General features: G+C 43.3%; 1 protein-coding gene across 1 annotated transcript in view; it reads left to right on the top strand.

Annotated features, from left to right (window-relative positions):
* The window catches only part of LOC143818286 (pinopsin-like), a 46769-nt gene extending 29360 nt beyond the window's left edge, over positions 1-17409 (top strand). Inside the window, exon 5 of the mRNA XM_077299642.1 lies at positions 17056-17409. Within this exon, the coding sequence (XP_077155757.1) occupies positions 17056-17193 (138 nt within the window). The 3' untranslated portion in view covers positions 17194-17409. The remainder of the gene's footprint in view (positions 1-17055) is intronic.
* Positions 17410-22321: the final 4912 nt, after the last annotated feature.

Here is a 22321-nt window from a genome sequence, read left to right as displayed (position 1 = left end):
AGCAGAGGAAAGCATGAAGTGCTCTAAAATTTCCTAGTAGACGACTGCATGCTTACTGGTTGGGGAGATGTTCTATTCTTGAAATCCTGTGCCCTTTTTTCTCCACACATACCTTTGGTCATTGTGGCCAAAGAGTTCTATGCTGACCTCAACAGTCCACAGGATGTATTTCCAAAATGCATCAGGCTTGTTTAGATTTTTTTTGCATACTTCTGATGCTGAGGTGAGGACACAGGAGATGTTTTCTTATGATGACTCTTCCAAGAATGCCATATTTGTGCAGGTGTCTCTGAGCAGTAAAATAATGTACCACAACTCCAGAGTCTGCTAAATCTTTTGGAAGGTCATTTGCAGTCAAGGGGGGTTCTGATTTGCCTCTCTAGCAATCCTACAAGCAGCTCTCACTGAAATTTTGCTTGGTCTTCCAGACCTTATCGTGACCTCCACTGTTCCTTCTAACTGACATTTCTTAATTACATTTCAAACTGAGGAAAGGGCAACTTGAAAACGCTTTGCTATCTTTTTTATAACCTTCTCCCACTTTGTGGGCGTCCACCATTTTCATGAAGAATTCACAGGGTTAGAGGAGCCTGGGTTTTTATAAAGCTGGGAAATTTGCATTATCTGGCCTTTACTAATGATGATAGTGAACAAGGCATGACCAGGGCAGGTATTAGGCAAAGTGGGGCCCTAGGCAAAAGTTTAAAATGGGGCCCCAAATGCTCACATATTGCACATCACACAGAAGCATTTCTGTTGTATTTATATGTGCTGAGTTCAGGCCGCAAAACAAGTGTGATCGACAATATTGAAGTCGTTCGACACTTGTTTCCCAGCCTCTTTATACCAACTGAGAAAGAATGATGGCAAGAGAACAATCACTATTAGATCAATCTGTGACCATACAGTATCATGTTGTCAGCAGCATATCTACAGTTTACACCGGCGATGTGCTGCTGAGAACAATGATTTCTGTTCTGGCATAAACAATCCAATCACTCGATGAATATGCAGCATTTTGCTTGTTTAGTATAATAAACCCCATAGTCCTCCATATATTATAATGTGCAACACAGTCCTCCATATTGTAAAATGCACACCCCATAGTCCTCCATATAATATAATGTGCACCACAGTCCTCTATATTGTAAAATGCACACCCCATAGTCCTCCATATAATATAATGCACCCCATAGTCTTCCATATAGTTTAATACACTCCCCATAGTCCTCCAAATAGTATAATACACTCCCTGTAGTCCTCCATATAGTATAACACACTCCCTATAGTACTCCATATATTAAAATACACTTCTCAGTCCTCCATATAGTATTATACACTTCCCATAGTCCTCCATATAGTATAATACACTCCTCATAGTCCTCTATATACTAAAATACACTGCGCAGTCCTCCATATAGTATAATACACTCCTCATAGTCTTCCATAAATTAAAATACATTGCTCAGTCCAACATATAGTATAACACACTTCTCATAGTCTTCCATATAGTATTATACAGTCCCCATAGTCCTCTATATAGTATAATACACTCCTTAGTCCTCCATATAGTATAATATACTCCTCAGTCCTCCATATAGTATAATACATGCCTCATAGTCCTCCATATATTAAAATACACTGCTCAGTCCTCATATAATAGACTCCTCATAGTGCTCCATATAGTACAATTCACTTCCCACAGTATAATGAACCCCATAGTTCTTCATATAGTGTAATGTCTTCTCCATAGTCCTCGATACAGTACAATGCAGCCACCCCACATATAATGCAGCCACCCCTGAGTATAATGCAGCCACCCCACAGAATATAATATAGCCCCCTCAAGAGTATAATGCAGCCCCACCATACAATATAATGTAACCCCCCATAGAATATAACGCAGCCCCCCTCATAGAGTATAATGCAGCCCCCCATAGAATATAATGCAGCCCCTCCATAGAATATAATGCAGCTCCCTTATATAGTATAATGTACAGTGCCTTGCGAAAGTATTCAGCTCCCTGGAACTTTTCAACCTTTTCCTACATATCAAAGTATTCAGCTTCCTGGAACTTTTCAACCTTTTCCTACATATCATGCTTCAAACATAAAGATACCAAATGTACATTTTTGGAGAAGAATCAACAAGTGGAACACAATTGTGAAGTTGAACGAAATGTATTGGTTATTTTAAATTTTTGTGGAAATTCAAAAACTGAAAAGTGGGGCGTGCAACATTATTTTAGCCTTTTGCTTTCAGTGCAGCAAATTCACTCCAGAAGTTCATTGTGGATCTCTGAATGATCCAATGTTGTCCTAAATGCCTATGATGATAAATATACGGTTGTCCACCTGTGTGTAATCAAGTCTCCGTATCAATGCACCTGCTCTGTGATAGTCTCAGGGTTCTGTTTGAAGCACAGAGAGCATCATGAAGACCAAGGAACACAACAGGCAGGTCTGCGATACTAGAACCAGAAACACATGGGCTACTTGCACACTGAACAAGTCTGTAGGAACCTGTTCACACCACCAGAAAACTTGAAGACACAAAAAAGCACAGTGAGGTCAAAAATACTCTGTTGTAAAAAAATCACAGTAATAAGCAAGTGCTAGTCAAAAGATGTAAAGAAAACAGGGTATTTAGTTGATACGTTTTTTTGCAAAAAAATGTATACTAAGCTGCTCCACCAAATCACCAAGGTATACCCTTATAGAGCTGCTCTATAAGGGTATACCTTGGCGATTTGGTGGAGCAGCTTAGTATACATTTTTTTGCAAAAAAACGTATCAACTAAATACCCTGTTTTCTTTACATCTTTTGACTAGCACTTGCTTATTACTGTGATTTTTTTACAACAGAGTATTTTTGACCTCACTGTGCTTTTTTGTGTCTTCAGGTCTGCTATACTGTTGTGAAGTTTAAAGCCGGATTTGGATACAAAATTATTTCCAAAACTTTAAACTTCCCAAGGAGCACTGTGCAATTGATCATATTGAAATGGAAGGAGCATCATACCACTGCAAATCTACCAAGACCCGGCAGTCCCTCTAAACTTTCATCTCAGACAAGGAGAAGACTGATCACAGATGCAGCTGAGAGGCCCATGATCACTCTGGATGAACTGCAGAGATGTACAGCTGAGGTGGGACAGTCTGTCCATAGGACAACAATTAGTCGTACACTGCACAAATCTATCCATAAAAAGTGTTGTTTAAAGTTTGCAACAAGCCCCATGGGAGACACACCAAACATGTGGAAGAAGGTGCTCTGGTCAGATGAAACCAAAATCGAACTTTTTGGCAACAATGCAAAACGATATGTTTGGCGTTGAGGCAACACAACTCATCACTCTGAACACACCATACCCACTGTCAAACATGGTGGTGGCAGCATAATGGTTTGGGCCTGCTTTTCTTCAGCAGGGACAGGGAAGATGGATAAAATTGATGGGAAGATGGATGGAGCCAAATACAGGACCATTCTTGAAGAAAACCTGTTGGAGTCTGCAAAAGACCTGAGACTGGGGCGAAGATTTCTCTTCCAACAAGACAATGCTCTCAAACATAAAGAAAAATCTACAATGGAATGGTTCACAAATAAATGTATCCAAGTGTTAGAATGACCAAGTCAAAGTCCAGACCTTAATCCAATCAAGAATCTGTGGAAAGAGCTGAAAACTGCTGTTCACAAACGATCTCCATCAAACCTCCCTGAGCTCGAGCTGTTTGCCAAGGAAGAATGGGCAAGAATTTCAGTCTCTCGAGGTACAAAACTGACAGAGACATACCCCAAGTGACTTGCAGCTGTAATCGCAGTAAAAGATGGCGCAACAAAGTATTAAGTTAAAGGGGCAGAATAATATTGCACGCCCCACTTTTCAGTTTTTGAATTTCCACAAAAATTTTAAATAACCAATACATTTCGTTCAACTTCACAATTGTGTTCCACTTGTTGTTGATTCTTCACCAAAAATTTACATTTGGTATCTTTATGTTTGAAGCATGATATGTGGGAATAGGTTGAAAAATTCCAGGGAGCCGAATACTTTCGCAAAGCACTGTAGCCCCTCCATAGAATACAATGTAGCCCTCCTCAAATAGTATAATGCAGCCCCCCATAGAAAACAATGTAGCCCCCTAATAATATAATGTAGCCCCCTCATAAAGTATGATGCAATCCTCCCTAATAGAATGTAATACAGCCCCCATAGAATATAATGCAGCCCCCCATAGAATATAATACAGCACACCTCCCCATAGAATATAATCTCCTCTTTATCCTGTCCTGATCTGGCTGTACATCACTACAGCAACACTCTTAGAAGTACCCTTGACCAAGTAGCTCCCCTCACCCTCAGAACCTCCAAGCTCAGAGTAAAACAGCCCTGGCTCACATTGCAAACTCGATTTCTTCAGCTCTTGGAGTGCTGGACGCTTATGGAGGAAAACTTACACACCAGAAGACTTCATCCACTTCAAATTTATGTAAAGAACCTATAACTCTGCCCTTCACCTCACCGAAAAGACCTACTTCACCACCCTGATCTCCTCACTATCCAACAACCACAAGAACTTTTTGACAGCTTTCACAGACATTTGTGCTGATTACCTAGCCTCCCACTTTATAGAGAAAATAGATAATATCCGTCAAGAAATCTGCTCCCAGCCACCAGGTGCCGTGACTCCCATCCCTCCCTGCATTTCCCCTGGCTCACTCTCCACATTTGATCCCATCACAGAAGAAGTCTCCAGGCTACTCTCTTCTTCTCATTCAACTACATGCACTACTGACCCCATTCCCTCACATCTCCTCCAGGCTCTCTCTCCAGTCGTCACAACTCACCTAAATACAATGTTTAGTCTCTCCCTCTCCTCAGGCTTTTTCCCCTCCTCCTTCAAACACTCTATCATTACTCCATTATTAAAGAAACCCACTCTCGACCCATCATGCACAATCAACAACAGACCAGTCTCCAATCTCCCCTTCATCTCCAAACTCTTGGAGTGCCTGGTCTACTTCCGCCTTACCCGTTACCTCTCCACTCACTCCCTCCTAGACCCTTCACAGTCCGGCTTCTGCTCCCTACATTCGACAGAAACTGCACTCATCAAAGTGACCAATGACCTTCTGACAGCAAAATGTAATGGTGACCACTCTCTGCTCATTCTTCTTGACTTTTCTGCAGCTTTCAACACTGTTGATCACCATCTCCTACTCTCTAGGCTCGAGTCACTAGGCATTAAGGAAACTGCTCTCTCCTGGTTCTCTTCCTATCTTTCTGACTGCTCCATCAGTGTTTTGTTTGATGGCTCCTGTTGTGAATCCGCTTTTGGGCTCCCCTGGTGGTTGCTGGTGGTACTGGTGACTTGTGTGTCTTTGCTGTCTCAGTTCACCTGCTCCCATCAGTCTTTGGGAGTTTCCTATTTAGCCTTGCTCTCCAGTCATTTCCTTGCCGGTCATCATTGTAACCAGAGCCTTCGGTTGCATGTTCCTGCTACTAGTCTGCTGATCAGCTAAGTGGACTTTGTCCTTTTGTTTTGTATCTTTTGTCCAGTTTGCAGTTTTGTTATTCTCTGTAGCTGGAAGCTCTTGTGGGCTGAAATTGCCACTCCTGTGTCATGAGTTGACACAGGAGTCTTAAAGTAATTTCAGGATGGTTTTTTGATAGGGTTTTCAGTTGACCGTGAAGTCCTCTTTTGTATCCTTCTGCTATCTAGTAAGTGGACCTCTCTTTGCTAAATCTACCTTCATACTGTGTATGTCTTTTCCTCTAAACTCACCGTCATTACATGTGGGGGGCTGCTATCATCTTTTGGGGTATTTCCCTAGAGGTAAGCCAGGTCTGTTCCTTCCTCTACCAGGGGTAGTTAGTCCTCCGGCTGGCGCGTGGCATCTAGGGTTAATCAGGTATGCTCCCTGGCTACTATTAGTTGTGTGGTAGATTTAGCTCACGGTCAGCTCGAGATTCCATCACCCAGAGCTCGTCCGTTATCTTTGTGTTTTGATGTTTCCCTGACATTGGGAATCATGACAGTATGACCGGCCCGTGTTAAAGTTACTGGCAGAAGAAAGGAGAGAAAAAGAAGTCTGTAGAGTTTTTTTTTTTCCTATGTTTGCTCCATAGTTGGATCAGTTGTATTTCAGCTCTAATTACAGCCTTTGCCTTTCTCTCCTTCTAATCCTTGAATGGCTCTGATCTCACCTGTTTAAAGATGGATCCTCAGAGCTTGGCTGCAGGTTTAAATAATCTTGCTACTAAGGTTCAAAATTTACAAGAATTTGTTATACATACTCCGATGTCTGAACCTAAGATTCCTACACCAGAGGTGTTTTCCGGAGATAGATCTCGGTTTCTGAATTTCAAATATAATTGTAAATTATTCCTTTCTCTCAGACCTCACTCCTCTGGAGATCCTGTCCAGCAGGTTAAGATTGTGATTTCTTTGCTGCGAGGTGACCCTCAAAACTGGGCATTTTCATTGACACCAGGGGATCCTGCGTTGCTCAATGTGGATGCCTTTTTGTCTGATTATCGTGATGTTTTTGAAGAGCCTAAGATTGGTTCTCTCCCTCCCCACAGAGATTGTGATTGCGCCATAGATCTGATTCCTGGCAGTAAATTTCCAAAGGGTCGTTTGTTTAATTTATCTGTGCCTGAACATGCTGCTATGCGAGAGTATATTAAGGAGTCCCTGGAAAAGGGACATATTCGTCCTTCTTCATCTCCTTTAGGAGCTGGTTTTTTCTTTGTGTCTAAGAAGGATGGCTCTCTGAGGCCTTGTATTGATTATCGACTCCTGAATAAAATTACAGTCAAATATCAGTATCCGTTGCCTTTGTTGACTGATTTGTTTGCTCGCATAAGAGGGGCTAAGTGGTTCTCTAAGATTGATCTTCGTGGGGCGTATAATTTGGTGCGAATTAAGCAGGGGGATGAGTGGAAAACCGCATTTAATACGCCTGAGGGCCATTTTGAGTATTTAGTAATGCCTTTCGGCCTTTCAAATGCACCTTCGGTCTTTCAGTCCTTTATGCATGATATTTTCCGTGAATATTTGGATAAATTTATGATTGTGTATTTGGACGATATTTTGATTTTTTCTGATGACTGGGAGTCTCATGTTCAACAGGTCAGGAGGGTTTTTCAGGTTTTGCGGACTAGTTCTTTGTGTGTAAAGGGTTCAAAGTGTGTTTTTGGGGTTCAAAAGATTTCTTTTTTGGGGTACATTTTTTCCCCTTCTTCTGTTGAGATGGACCCTGTTAAGGTTCGGGCTATTTGTGACTGGACGCAGCCTACTTCTCTTAAGAGTCTTCAGAAATTCTTGGGCTTTGCTAATTTCTATCGTCGATTTATAACTGGGTTTTCTGGCGTTGCTAAACCTTTGACTGATTTGACTAGAAAGGGTGCTGATGTTGCCGATTGGTCCCCTGCTGCTGTGGAGGCCTTTCGGGAGCTTAAGCGCCGCTTTTCGTCTGCTCCTGTGTTGCGCCAGCCTGATGTTTCTCTTCCCTTTCAGGTTGAGGTCGATGCTTCCGAGATCGGAGCAGGGGCGGTTTTGTCGCAGAAAAGTTCCGATTGCTCAGTGATGAGACCTTGTGCGTTCTTTTCTCGTAAATTTTCGGCCGCCGAGCGAAACTATGATGTTGGTAATCGGGAGCTTTTGGCCATGAAGTGGGCGTTTGAGGAGTGGCGTCATTGGCTTGAGGGTGCCAGACATCAGGTGGTGGTTTTGACTGATCACAAGAATCTGATTTATCTGGAGTCTGCCAGGCGCCTGAATCCTAGACAGGCACGCTGGTCGTTGTTTTTTTCTCGGTTTAATTTTGTGGTCTCATACTTACCGGGTTCTAAAAATGTGAAGGCAGATGCTCTTTCTAGGAGTTTTGAGCCTGACTCTCCTGGGGATTCTGAACCTGCTGGTATCCTTAAGGATGGGGTGGTTTTGTCTGCTGTCTCCCCAGACTTGCGACGTGCTTTGCAAGAATTTCAGGCAGATAGACCTGATCGTTGTCCACCTGGTAGACTGTTTGTTCCTGATGATTGGACCAGTAGAGTCATCTCGGAAGTTCATTCTTCTACTCTGGCAGGTCATCCTGGAATTTTTGGTACTAGAGATTTGGTGGCTAGGTCCTTCTGGTGGCCTTCCCTGTCTCGAGATGTGCGTGTTTTTGTGCAGTCTTGTGATGTTTGTGCTCGGGCCAAGCCTTGTTGTTCTAGGGCTAGTGGGTTATTGTTGCCCTTGCCTATTCCGAAGAGGCCTTGGACGCACATCTCTATGGACTTTATTTCTGATCTCCCTGTTTCTCAGAAGATGTCTGTCATCTGGGTGGTGTGTGACCGTTTTTCTAAAATGGTCCATTTGGTGCCATTGCCTAAGTTGCCTTCCTCATCTGAATTGGTCCCTCTGTTTTTTCAAAATGTGGTTCGCCTGCATGGGATTCCGGAAAACATCGTTTCTGACAGGGGAACCCAGTTCGTGTCTAGATTTTGGCGGACATTCTGTTCCAGGTTGGGAATTGATTTGTCTTTTTCGTCTGCATTCCATCCTCAGACTAATGGCCAGACGGAGCGAGCTAATCAAACTTTGGAGACTTATTTGAGGTGTTTTGTGTCTGCGGATCAGGATGACTGGGTTGCCTTTTTGCCGTTGGCAGAGTTTGCTCTTAATAATCGGGCTAGTTCTGCCACTTTGGTTTCCCCTTTCTTTTGCAATTCAGGGTTTCACCCTCGTTTTTCATCTGGTCAGGTGGAATCTTCGGATTGTCCGGGAGTTGATGCTGTGGTGGATCGGTTGCATCGGATTTGGGGACAAGTGGTGGACAATTTGAAGTTGTCCCAGGAGAGGACTCAGCAGTTTGCTAACCGCTGGCGTCGTGTTGGTCCTCGCCTTCGTGTTGGGGACTTGGTGTGGTTGTCTTCCCGTTTTGTCCCTATGAGGGTTTCTTCTCCTAAGTTGAAGCCCCGGTTCATCGGTCCTTATAGGATTTTGGAGATTCTTAACCCTGTGTCCTTTCGTTTGGACCTCCCGGCATCTTTCGCTATCCATAATGTATTCCATCGGTCGTTGTTGCGGAGGTATGAGGTACCGGTGGTTCCTTCTACTGAACCTCCTGCTCCTGTGCTGGTAGGGGGTGAATTGGAGTACGTTGTGGAGAAGATACTGGACTCCCGTATTTCCAGACGGAGACTTCAGTATCTGGTTAAATGGAAGGGCTATGGTCAAGAAGATAATTCTTGGGTAACTGCCTCTGATGTTCATGCCTCGGATTTGGTTCGTGCCTTTCATAGGGCTCATCCAGATCGTCCTGGTGGTTCTCGTGAGGGTTCGGTGCCCTCTCCTTAAGGGGGGGGGTACTGTTGTGAATCCGCTTTTGGGCTCCCCTGGTGGTTGCTGGTGGTACTGGTGACTTGTGTGTCTTTGCTGTCTCAGTTCACCTGCTCCCATCAGTCTTTGGGAGTTTCCTATTTAGCCTTGCTCTCCAGTCATTTCCTTGCCGGTCATCATTGTAACCAGAGCCTTCGGTTGCATGTTCCTGCTACTAGTCTGCTGATCAGCTAAGTGGACTTTGTCCTTTTGTTTTGTATCTTTTGTCCAGTTTGCAGTTTTGTTATTCTCTGTAGCTGGAAGCTCTTGTGGGCTGAAATTGCCACTCCTGTGTCATGAGTTGACACAGGAGTCTTAAAGTAATTTCAGGATGGTTTTTTGATAGGGTTTTCAGTTGACCGTGAAGTCCTCTTTTGTATCCTTCTGCTATCTAGTAAGTGGACCTCTCTTTGCTAAATCTACCTTCATACTGTGTATGTCTTTTCCTCTAAACTCACCGTCATTACATGTGGGGGGCTGCTATCATCTTTTGGGGTATTTCCCTAGAGGTAAGCCAGGTCTGTTCCTTCCTCTACCAGGGGTAGTTAGTCCTCCGGCTGGCGCGTGGCATCTAGGGTTAATCAGGTATGCTCCCTGGCTACTATTAGTTGTGTGGTAGATTTAGCTCACGGTCAGCTCGAGATTCCATCACCCAGAGCTCGTCCGTTATCTTTGTGTTTTGATGTTTCCCTGCCATTGGGAATCATGACAGGCTCCACTTCATCCCCTCTTCTTCTCACTGTTGGGATACCTCAGCACACAGTCCTTGGCCCCCTTCTCTTCTCTCTCTACATGGCCCCAATTGGACAGACCATCAGCAGATTTGGCTTTCAGTACCATCTTTATGCTGATGACACACAACTATACAAGTCATCCCCTGACCTTACCCCTGCTGTAATACATAATGCCAGTGACTGTCCGCAGTCTCCAACATCATGTCCGCTCTCTATCTGAAACTCAACCTTTCCAAAACTGAATTTCTTCTGCTCCAGCTGTCTACTAACCTCCCTAAATCTGACATTTCCCTCTCCGTGGGTGGCACCATAACTACACCCCGGCAGCAGGCACGCTGTCTGAGTGTTTTGTTTGACACCAATCTCTCCTTCAACTCCCATATACAATCTCTTGCCCGCTTACACCTAAAGAACATCTCTAGAATCCGCCCTTTTCTCACCATGAAAACATCAAAAACCCTCACTGTTGCCATGATCCCTTCCCTACTGGACTATTGTAACACTCTATTAATTGGCCTCAACCTCACTTGACTTTCCCCTCTCCAGTTCATTCTTAATGCAGCAGCCAGGGTCGTCCATCTGGCTAATCGGTACTCGGACGCATCTGCTCCTTGCCAGTCGTTACACTGGCTGCCCATTCATTATAGGATCCAATTCAAAGTACTTGTTCTCACCCACAAAGCTTTCCCTTACATCTCCTCCCTCATTTCTGTCTATCGGCCTAGCCGATTCTTGCCCTCTGCAAACATCTTTTGACTAACCTCTGCACTAATCCGTACCTCCCGATTCCAAGACTTCTCCCGTGTTGCGCCAATCCTCTGGAATGCTCTACCCCAAGAAATTTGGACCAGCCACAACTTGCACAGTTTTAGGCGCTCCCTCAAAACACATTTGTTCAGAGCAGCCTATCACGCTCCCTAATCAAAGTCATTTTATGTGTAAGTGTGTGTAGTCCATTCACTATCTCTATCTATCCCCCACTTCCTCAAGATGTCTGGACCATCATTGTAAATACACACCTGTACTTTGTATCTCCCCCACCTCAATGTAGATTGTAAAAACTCACGAGTAGGGTAGTTTTTTTATTTTGCTTTAATTATTGTATTATTGTTAATGTTGTTACTTATGACTGTTGTGTTTGAAACTGTTAAACTGTAAAGCGCTGCGGAATATGTTGGCGCTAAACACATGAAGATTATAATTATTATTATTATATATAAATGAAGATTATTAATATTATTATTATAATGCAGCCCCATCAAAGAGTATGTGCAATCCTCCCTCAGAGAATAGAGCCCACCACCCCATAGAATATAATGTAGCCCCATCAAAGATTATGATGCAGTCCTCCCTCATAGAATATAATACAGCCCCCCATAAAATATAATGTAGCCACCCAAAGGAGTCCAGCTACCCATAGAATATAATGTAGTCCTCCTAGAATACAGCCCCCCCCCCCCCAGAATGGCCCCACAGGCCAGTGCTCACTCACTGATATATTTAAAAAAAACCACACAACCCTCACCTTTCCTTATGCACCGCGCTGCTCCAGGCTCGGCTCCGGTCTCAGCGGCGGCACACAGTGGGTGCGCAATGAAGTGACATCATTGCCCATCCGCAGTGTCAGAGGAAGAGGGGAATGATGGGAGGGAGCATCATCTGATGCTCTCTCCTCCGTCATTGCTTTGGATAGATGCCGACATAGTTGAATGCGGCAGCGGGGGGAGTCGGTGCTGTCAGCAGGCGAACCCCCCTAACTCACGGGCCCCATAGCGGCCGCTATTAGCGGAACACCACTGGCTGGGGGCCCCTGAGGGAGCAGGGGCTCTAGGCTGCTGCCTGGTCTGCCTGCCACTAACGCCGGCCCTGGGCATAACCCCTAGAATATAATGTAGTCCCCTGAGAGAATAATGCAGCCCCACCACAGAATATAATGTAGCCCCCCATAGAGTATACTGTAGGCCCATCATATAGTATGATGCAGCCCCCCAGAATATAATGTAGTCCCCTCATAAAGTATAATGCAGCCCCCTCACAGGGTATAATGCAGCCCCTCTCCACCTCCATCATTGTTCTCCCCCTCCAACCCCATCATTGCCTTCTCCCCCACCACCCCTATCATTGCCCTTTCCACCACCTCCATCATTGTCTTCTCCCCCACAACCACTATCATTGCCCATTCCACCACCACCACCATTGTCTTTTCCACCACTACCATCATTGTTCTTTAAACCACAACCATCATGCTTTCTCCCCACCACCCCATCATTGCTCATTTCAACACCCCCATCATTGCCCATTCAACACCTCCATCATTGCCTCCCACCACCACCATCATTGTCCTTTCCACCGCAACCATCATAGCCTTCTTCCTCACCACCCCATCATTGCCCATTTCACCACCTCCATCATTGCCTTCTTCCCCACCAGCCCATTGTCCTTCCCCACCACCCCATTATTGCCAATCTCCAATGCACCCATCTCCAATACACACACACAGCACCGCACCACTCTCACTCACACACACACAAAGCACAGCACCACATACACACACACCACTGCACCACTCTCACACACACACAAAGCATCACATCGCACCACATACACACAGTGGACAGACACACAGCACCACTCACCTCTCGCAGCACATCCAAGCAGCCTTTTCCTTGCCAACAGCTTTCTGTCTGAAGCAGCCGCATGCTGAATGATGACATCATCCAGCTGCGCAGTCTCAGACAGGAAGCACCAGGCAGGAAGCAGGACGCCGGGATGTGCTTTGTGTGTGAGAGTGGTGCGATGGTGGTGGGGCTTTACATGCGGGCAGTGTTAGCTGCAGCCTGCGGCTAACGCTGCCCGCTATTAAAGTGAAATGGTATTCACTCCTCTCCACGCCCATGGGGGCGTGGAGAAGCGTGAATATTCATTTCTCTTTAGCAGCGAGAACAGGCGTGGCTTCCTGTCACCCGCTGCTGCTCCACTGGCACAGGGCAGGCCCCCTTGACTCAGGGACCCCATAGCCACTGGCTGGGGGCACCTAGAGCAGTGAGGGCCTTAGGCAGCTGCTGGCCAGTAAACCAGCAGGTGTCAGTGCCTGGGTCTACCGGAGAATCCTCAGGTTCTCCGGTGGGCCAATACAACCCTGAATGCGGGTCACCGATGAGTTGGCATGACAACCCAGGGTCTGCAGCAGACCCCTGTGGTTGTCATTGCCGGATTTCTATGAGCACCGCCCAGCAGTTGGCGCTCTTAGCAGTAAGCATTTCTGCTACACACAGGCAATCGTGTTATCGCAGCTTCAAGTCTCCCATGGAGACTATTGAAGAAAGTGAAAAGTAAAAAAAAAAGGTTTTTAAAAATACAAAAAAAATAAAAAAATATATAAAAGTTCAAATCGACCCCCCAATTGTCTCATTTAAAATGAAACAATAGAAAAAATACACATATTTGGTATCGTCACATTCATAATCACCCGATCTATCAATATAAAAATAGAATTAATCTGATCGGTAAATGGTGTAGCGAAAAAAAGTCATAACAACAGAATTACCTTTTTTGGTCACCGTAATATTGCAGTAAAATGCAATAATAGGCGATCAAAAGATAATATCCACACCAAAGTGATATTATTAAAAACGGCAGCTTGGCATGCAGAAAATAAGGTCTAATCCAGCCCATGTTCACAAAAAATGGAAGCACTACGAGTCTCAGAAAATGACTTAATTTTTTTTAAGCAAACTTTGGATTTTTTTTCACTATTTAAAGAAAAAATATACGAACTCGTAATGACATGGAGAATCATAATAGCAGGTCAGTTTTAGCATTTGGTGAACATGGTAAAAAAAATCCAAAAAACAGCTGTGGAACTGTTTGTTTCCTGTTTTCAAGTACATGATATGGCAAAACCAATGGTGTTGTTCAAAAGTACAACTCGTCTCGCAATAAAAAAACCTTACACGGCCATATGGAGAGAAAAATAAAAAGGTTATGGCTCTGGGAAGAAGGGGAGCGAAAAACAGAAATGCAAAAATGAAAAAGGGTTGCGGTGTGAAGGGGTTAAAAAGACAGGCACGGCCAGATTATAGACCAGATGGTGTCCAGAGTTTCTCCATCTACCTCATTATAGGGAATCGTCTGCTGAGGTTTCCGTCTGAATTACATGTTTCAGAGATTTACACGGAAACCCCGGTGTAAGCTCTCAGCATAAAATGCAGGATAAAGGCCCCGTCTCACTAAGCGATTTACCAACGATCACGACCAGCGATACGACCTGGCCGTGATCGTTGGTAAGTCGCTGTGTGGTCGCTGGGGAGCTGTCACACAGACAGCTCTCTCCAGCGACCAACGATCAGGGGAACGACTTCGGCATCGTTGAAACTGTCTTCAACGATGCCGAAGTCCCCCTGCAGCACCCGGGTAACCAGGGTAAACATCGGGTTACTAAGCGCAGGGCCGCGCTTAGTAACCCGATGTTTACCCTGGTTACCAAAAAAAACAAACAGTACATACTCGCCTTTCGGTGTCCAGGTCCCTTGCCGTCTGCTTCCTGCTCTGACTGAGATCCGGCCGTACAGTGAGAGCAGAGCGCAGCAGTGACGTCACCGCTGCGCTCTCGCTGTACGGCCGGGAGTCAGTGAGAGCAGGAAGCAGACGGCAAGGGACCTGGACACCGAAAGGCGAGTATGTACTGTTTGTTTTTTTTGGTAACCAGGGTAAACATCGGGTTACTAAGCGCGGCCCTGCGCTTAGTAACCCGATGTTTACTCTGGTTACCAGTGAAGACATCGCTGGATCGGTGTCACACACACCGATTCAGCGATGTCAGCGGGGCCTCAACGACCAAAAAAAGGTCCAGGCCATTCCGACACGACCAGCGATCTCGCAGCAGGGGCCTGATCGCTGGTACGTGTCACACATAGCGAGATCGCTATGGAGGTCGCTGTTGCGTCACAAAACTAGTGACTCAGCAGCGATCTCGCTAGCGATCTCGCTATGTGAGACGGGGCCTTTAGTGTGAGCCGAGCATTACTGTGATCTTTGTCAGGCAGAATGAACAAATGAACAGCAGGTCAAGAATTTGTTTTATTTCTTTTTTAAGCCGTTTCTCATGCTGTTTAAGTGATAAGACGGCTTTGTTCTTTGGGTCAGTGAGATATCAGCAATACCAGCTTTACATTACATTGCTCTATTCTGAGAGCTATAACTTTTTTAATTTTGCATTTATGGAGCTGTGTGGCAGCTTTTTTTTTGCGAGACAAGATGACATTTTCAGTTTTACCATTTTACTTTATGTTCGATTTTTTTTATCCTATTTTATTCCGCTGTGGCTATATGTAGTAGCTTAAATCTTAACGTTTACTGTGTACTAAATAAAAATGAAAATTCCCAACACGTATACAATTTGGTGCAGCTGGACCTAAAGTGCAAAGACAGTACAAAACAGTGACTTAACCTACATATCAAAACCAGGTGTCATCTCCCTTAAACTGACCATCATATAGGGCAAATGCTCCTGACAGTATTATAAGGAGAAACCAAAGGACTAGAATGCAGGTAAGTACAAACCATACATGTCAGCTACACATCAAAACATAAGTGCCACCTCTCTTAGGCCGGGATCACACATGCGAGAAATACGTCCGAGGCTCGCATGGTAATACCCGGCATTGCCGCTGTCTCTCTGGAGCGGAGCGTGCGGCCGCATGTATTGCTATGCGGCCGCACTCTCCGCTCCTGAGTGATGGCCGCAATGCCGGGTATTACCATGCGAGACTCAGACATATTTCTCGCATGTGTGATCCCAGCCTTACACAGACCAATATCCAGACAATTAACCATATCTGTATTAGCACATGTATTCCAAAGGGCTAAATGTAGGTGCATATATATAGAAAATTACTCCTACCTAGGGGTGGGGATAGTCATTCTCAAATATGTGCAATGAAACAACAAATTTGAAAGCTTACACTCAGTGTGAAGTTTTCAGGAGTCGGAAGCCTGCTCTGACATGATCCTTAATATGAATCCATTTCCAGAATGTCATGCCCAAAGCATGGTGTGAGGTGCTCTGCTCCCAACGTATTTCCCCTAGCAGTAAATTCTTCAGGGGCATCTTATATGAATTGTGGGAAACCAACCCATTGTCACATCACTATGTTACCTTTACGAGGCGTGTTTTATTCCACTTTTTCTTAGTCAATATGATGAAAAAACATAGTTTTTTGCCACTTTTTTTATATGGTGTTCACTAAAAAGGTTAACTTGTGGGACAATTTTATAGGTCAGGTCTTCCAGACTTATGTATTTATTGGATTAACATTTTTTACATTTTTTGTTCTTTATTTTGTGATTTATTTATTTTTTAACTATTTTTTACAATTTCCAAAATCTATTTTTTTTTTACTTTTTTACCTTGTCACAGGATGGCACATCAAATTTTCCTGCCCTGATCGCTGATTTGATACGCTGCAATGCTTTTGTATTGCACGGTATTAGACCACTCTCTGGCACACAGAGAGGAGTTGTGTCAGCTCCTGCTCTAAGCAGGAACTTACAGGCCCAGGGTCAACATGGAGACCATCGACACAACGCAATTGGGTCACTGTTGTTAGAGGCATCAGAGGGGTTAAACACCTGCGATCGGGGCTAGCACTGACAGCCGTTTTTGACCATGCCCATGCTTGGAGCGAGCCAACGCAATCGTCACCCAATACATTTACAGCAGTTTGCGGGAAGGCACCTCCCACAGCGCCGTACACAGATGTCGTGAAGGGGTTGAATGTTCCCTTAATTTTTTGGAGCATTGAATTATCCAAAACTCAGTTGGGCCTGCCGAATGAAGACCATTTACAACATGCATTCATTATAGTGTGTTTTTATCTGTGGTGGCACTTTCTGCTGTTGTGTCTTAGTTTTAGATAATATTAATATGTAATGTTTTCTATTTGTTTAGTTTCGAACTTGCTTAATGAAACTTTTATGTTGTGGTCGCGATCCATTTGGTGGAGATGATGACTCAAGCTCAGTCAGCGGCCGTACAGATGTCACATCAGTATCTGAAGGAGGTGGAAGCAAAGTCTCACCAGCATAATTATAGAAACTTGTGTAACATACTTATGTCAAAGGAAGTCAGAACAAACCCCCTTTAATTTAGGCCACCATAGATTTCCCAATAATGCTAATAAGAATCCTTCTCACCACTACTACCTGGAGATGTTAAAGCCTCCTCATTTGCTCATACAGTGGGTACGGAAAGTATTTAGACCCCTTTAAATTTTTCACTCTTTGTTTCATTGCAGCCATTTGGTAAATTCAAAAAAAAGTTATTTTTTTCTCATTAATGTACACTCTGCACCCCATCTTGACTGAACAAAACAGAAATGTAGTAATTTTTGCAAATTTATTAAAAATGAAAAACTGAAATATCACATGGTCATAAGTATTCAGACCCTTTGCTCAGTATTGAGTAGAAGCACCCTTTTGAGAAAGTACAGCCATGAGTCTTCTTGGGAATGATGCAACAAATTTTTCACACCTGGATTTGGGGATCCTCTGCCATTATTTCTTGCAGATCCTCTCCAGTTCCATCAGGTTGGATGGTGAACGTTGGTATACAGCCATTTTCAGGTCTCTCCAGAGATACTTAATTGGGTTTAGGTCAGGGCTCTGGCTGGGCCAGTCAAGAATGGTCAGAGTTGTTCTGAAGCCACTACTATGTTATTTTAGCTGTGTGCTTAGGGTCATTTTCTTGTTGGAAGGTGAACCTTCGGCCAAGTCGGAGGTCCAGAGCACTCTGGAAGAGGTTTTCATCCAGGATATCTCTGTACTTGGCCGCATTCATGTTTCCTTCAATGACAACCAGTTGTCCTGTCCCTGCAGCTGAAACCCCCCCCCATAGCATGATGCTGCCACAACCATGTTTCACTGTTGGGTTTGTATTGGGTAGGTGATGAGCAGTGCCTCATTTTCTCCATACATACCGCTTAGAATTATCTCCAAAAGGTCTATCTTCGTCTCATCAGACCAGATAATCATATTTCTGATAGTCTGGGAGTCCTTCATGTGTTTTTCAGCAAACTCTATGCAGGCTTTCATATGTCTTGCACTGAGGAGAGGCTTCCGTCGGGCCACTCTGCCATAAAGGCCTGACTGGTGGAGGGCTGCAGTGATAGTTGACATTGTTGAACTTTCCCCCATCTCCCTACTGCATCTCTGGAGCTCAGCCACAGTGATCTTGGGGTTCTTCTTTACCTCTCTCACCAAGGCTCTTTCCTCACGATTGCTCAGTTTGGCTGGATGGCCAGGTCTAGGAAGACTTCTGGTGGTCCCAAACTTCTTCCATTTAAGGATTATGGAGGCCACTGTGCTCTTAGGAACCTTGGGTACTGCAGAAATTCTGTTGTAACCTTGGCCAGATCTGTGCCTTGCCACAATTCTGTCTCTGAGCTCCTTGGCCAGTTCCTTTGACCTCATGATTCTCATTTGGTCTGACATGCACTGTGAGCTGTGAGATCTTGTATAGACAGGTGTGTGCCTTTCCAAATCAAGTCCTATCAGTTTAATTAAACACAGCTGGACTCCAATAAAGGAGTAGAACAATCTCAAGGAGGATCACAAGGAAATGGATAGCATGTGACTTAAATATGAGTGTCTGAGCAAAAGGTCTGAATACTTATGACCATGTGATATTTCAGTTTTTCTTTTTTTTTATTAAATTTGCAAACATTTTTACATTTCTTTTTTTTCAGTCAAGATAGGGTGCAGAGTGTACATTAATGTGAAAAAAATGAACTTTTTTGAATTTGCCAAATGGCTGCAATAAAGCAAAGAGTGAAAAATTTAAAGGGGCCTGAATACTTTCCGTACCCACTGTATGTGGCATGTTTCATTAAAGCTCCCAATAAAAACCAAGTTGCCATTCAGTGGATGCCTTTACATGCAGTTCCCAGCATTCTTAGGTTATTGGTAGTTTAAAGGGGCTTGTTTTGGTGAAACTCCATTTTATCACAAAAACTTATAGAATATATGATTTCATGTCAAAAAAAATCTTGTTAATAAGCACAAAACATTCTATGCCATGTCTACAGGTAATACTATATGTCCTCTGATAATATTGTTTACTGTGTCTATTGTGAATATAAAACATTACATGTGAAGGCCATATGTGATTTTCAATGCAAAACAGAAAGATGTTATTACGAAACCTAAGTAAAATGTATTCATTTGAATTTATGAATTTTGTGACGTGTACAAAGAATTGGAATTTAATTTGTCAAAAAGAAACTATTAATAATAACTATACTCACAATGTGCCTGTGTCCCTGCGTAATTTACTTTAAGTAATCAGTTTTCGATTTTACTTTGTTTCCACACATTTATGTGTGTACAAAATGTGCCCGATTCATCAAGGTATTTATGCCAGAATTGTACCGTAAAACATTATGACATTTCCAAAATTTGGGAGTTCATATGCCAGCTTTGTCAAAATGGTCGAGGCTGTTGTGGGATATGGCATGGCAAAGCCCACCCAGCATATTCATCAAAATTTATGCCACTTAAAACGAAAAACACCAGTCAGGTCTAATGTCTAGGGTTTGAGTCGAACGTATAGAGAGATATATTGCCTCTTAGTTTAATCATAAAAAGATGTGTTGGGAAATTTCTTTAGTAAAAAAAATCTACAGTATTAGGACTGAATTTTATTAGGGTAGCAATAATGCTTGATTTTAAACTCCAAATCAATGGCAAAATTGCTGAGGTTTGTTTACAATCCTCCAAAATAATTAATTAAAGTAAAGCAATGAGTTATTTAATGCTAGGATATCAGATTGGTGAGGTCCAAGAGAATAAGAGTTGATCTGCAGTACCCGCCAGCTGCCACTACACATTAAATGAAGTTGTGCAGTGCAGCTTTGTTCCATATTTACACTGTGCTGTCCCCAAAGCTAATAACAGCTGTTCAGTTGATGGGTGGAAGTGTCGTACCCCTGTCTATCTGATATTGATGACATCCAATATATTATATTATGAAACCCTATCAGTAGTCTGGGCCTCCTCAATAATTAATTATCTTCTCTGAAAACCATATTAAGAAATTAAGGTTGCCAAGATAAATTATGTAATTAATTGTTAGCCATTTTACTGCCTTATGTTAAATTAAAAATGATGTCATAATATGAATTTTAGCAAAAGCAATGTATGACATGGCCTTGAGTAGAACTACACAAAGACTCATGGATGTTGAAGAAATGAAGACATCAGAAAGAAAGCCACAATGCACAAGTATTCTAGTGGATAGGTATGGGCGGACCCATGGATGTTCGGGCTGTTCAGGTTTGTCGGGTTCGACCAAACTGGAGTTCAAAGTCCCATTCGGAATCCGACCGTGAGTCTGAACTTCAGTGCTTTAAAATGGCTGTAAAATGGTCATAGTTAGGGCTAGCGGGCTACAAAAGTAAAATGAAGGCAAGAGCAAGACAAGTGCACAACAAACAAATTGGATAGGGAAATTACTTAAATGACATAGAATCGCACCAAAAAAGGATCCCCATGACAGAGGCAGGTCTAAGCCTGACAGAGGCGCCGCATAGGCCCCCACGCCCTTGTCCCTCTCCCGAGTGACTTTGTGCATTGCCTTGGTTGACGAGGCAGGGCGGCCGTGGTGTCCTCAGGTGGCCTTTCACTTCACCCTCATAGTGAGCCACTATTTCTGACTACCCCCCATGCCATATGGGCTCCATTACATGCTGGTGTCCTTGGAGTACAGTAAATAAGGGTTTGAATCTGGAGAGTGAGACAAATAAATGGGTACCACATCCAAGTAAGGCAGCAGTCATGCAAATTACCCATTCTTCAAATTTTGGGATGAATTGAAAAAGATTGTGAAGTGGATTGGATTTTTAAAAAAATGTGAAGATGAGGTCCTGTACTACAACTGCCGCATATACACAGCTGGTACAATAAAATTGTGAATGATCATTAAATCAGTCAATTTTGAATATTTTTTTTTAAATTCTGGCTACAAATCGCCATAAAATTATGAACCGGTAAATGAATGCATGGAAAGCAGCTAGTATATTGTGGAATGGGGAAGAAATGTATGTGAACACTTATTTCCAGCAGATGATACCGATCTCAAACAAGAAGAAGCACAAGAAGATGGCAAAAAGTAAGAACTTGATGGTCACGTCCACATCCCTTATTTGATGCTCTCATTTTTTTAAGTGGTTTTTAGGTAAAGCACTCCCGCAAACATGTTTGTAAATTCGAACATTTGTTTTTACGCACAGTACTGTCACAGACATGGGTGCATAAGAGTAGAAAAATGTGTTTTCACGCACATGACTTCCACAGACACTGTTGCCGATTAGGAAACATTTGGGTATGCACAGTACTATGACAGACATGGGTGCAGAGTACACATAGAAAGGCTTAAAACAGCCTAGAAGTAATAAAACTAAAAATATCAATCTAGAAGCAGGAGGCATAGGTCCATGTGGAGGAGGATGTTGCAATGTAGGTATAAGAGGCAAGAGAGGAGTAATTCAACATTGGTTTTTTTTTAGTGTTTTTTTTATAGAACTGTCTTAAGACAACCTAGAATTAACAAAAGTAAAAATAGCAATCTAGAACCAGGAGTCGTAGGTCTAAATGGAGGTGGACTTGGTGGTGTAGGAGGAAGAGGCAAAGGCTGAGTAATTCAGCACTGGGCTTCTTTTCTCTTGTTTAGTGTTTTTTTATGGGACTGACTTAAAACAACCTAGAATTAACAAAACTAAATACAGCAAACTAGAATGCGGAGGCATATGTCTAGGTCGAGGAGGAAGTGGATGTGGCAGTGTAGGTGGAAGAGGCAAGAGAGGAGTAAGGCTGCCATCACATTAGCAGTATTTGTTCAGTATTTTACATCAGTATTTGTAAGCCAAAACCAGGAGGAGTGGAACAATTTGAGGAAAAGTATAATAGAAACATATGTATAACTTCTGCATTTATCACCCACTCCTGGTTTTAGTCAAATAAATATAGCAGCACACTGTGGCGCTAAAACATGCAAACATGAAAATTGAACTGCATTACTGCACTAGAAATATGAAAAAATTAGAGCATTTAGCGCATAAATTGGACAATTCATGTGTACCTGGTAGCCACATTAGGGCATCTCTCGTATACCAGGTCCTAAACTCCTTTCCTCGCTGAGAATATACGTCTTCATCTGAATG

The sequence above is a fragment of the Ranitomeya variabilis genome, chromosome 3 (assembly GCF_051348905.1).
Source record: "Ranitomeya variabilis isolate aRanVar5 chromosome 3, aRanVar5.hap1, whole genome shotgun sequence".
NCBI lineage: Eukaryota > Metazoa > Chordata > Amphibia > Anura > Dendrobatidae > Ranitomeya > Ranitomeya variabilis.
The sequence above is the reverse complement of the archived record's forward strand: the minus strand, read 5'-3'. Positions and strand labels throughout refer to the sequence as shown.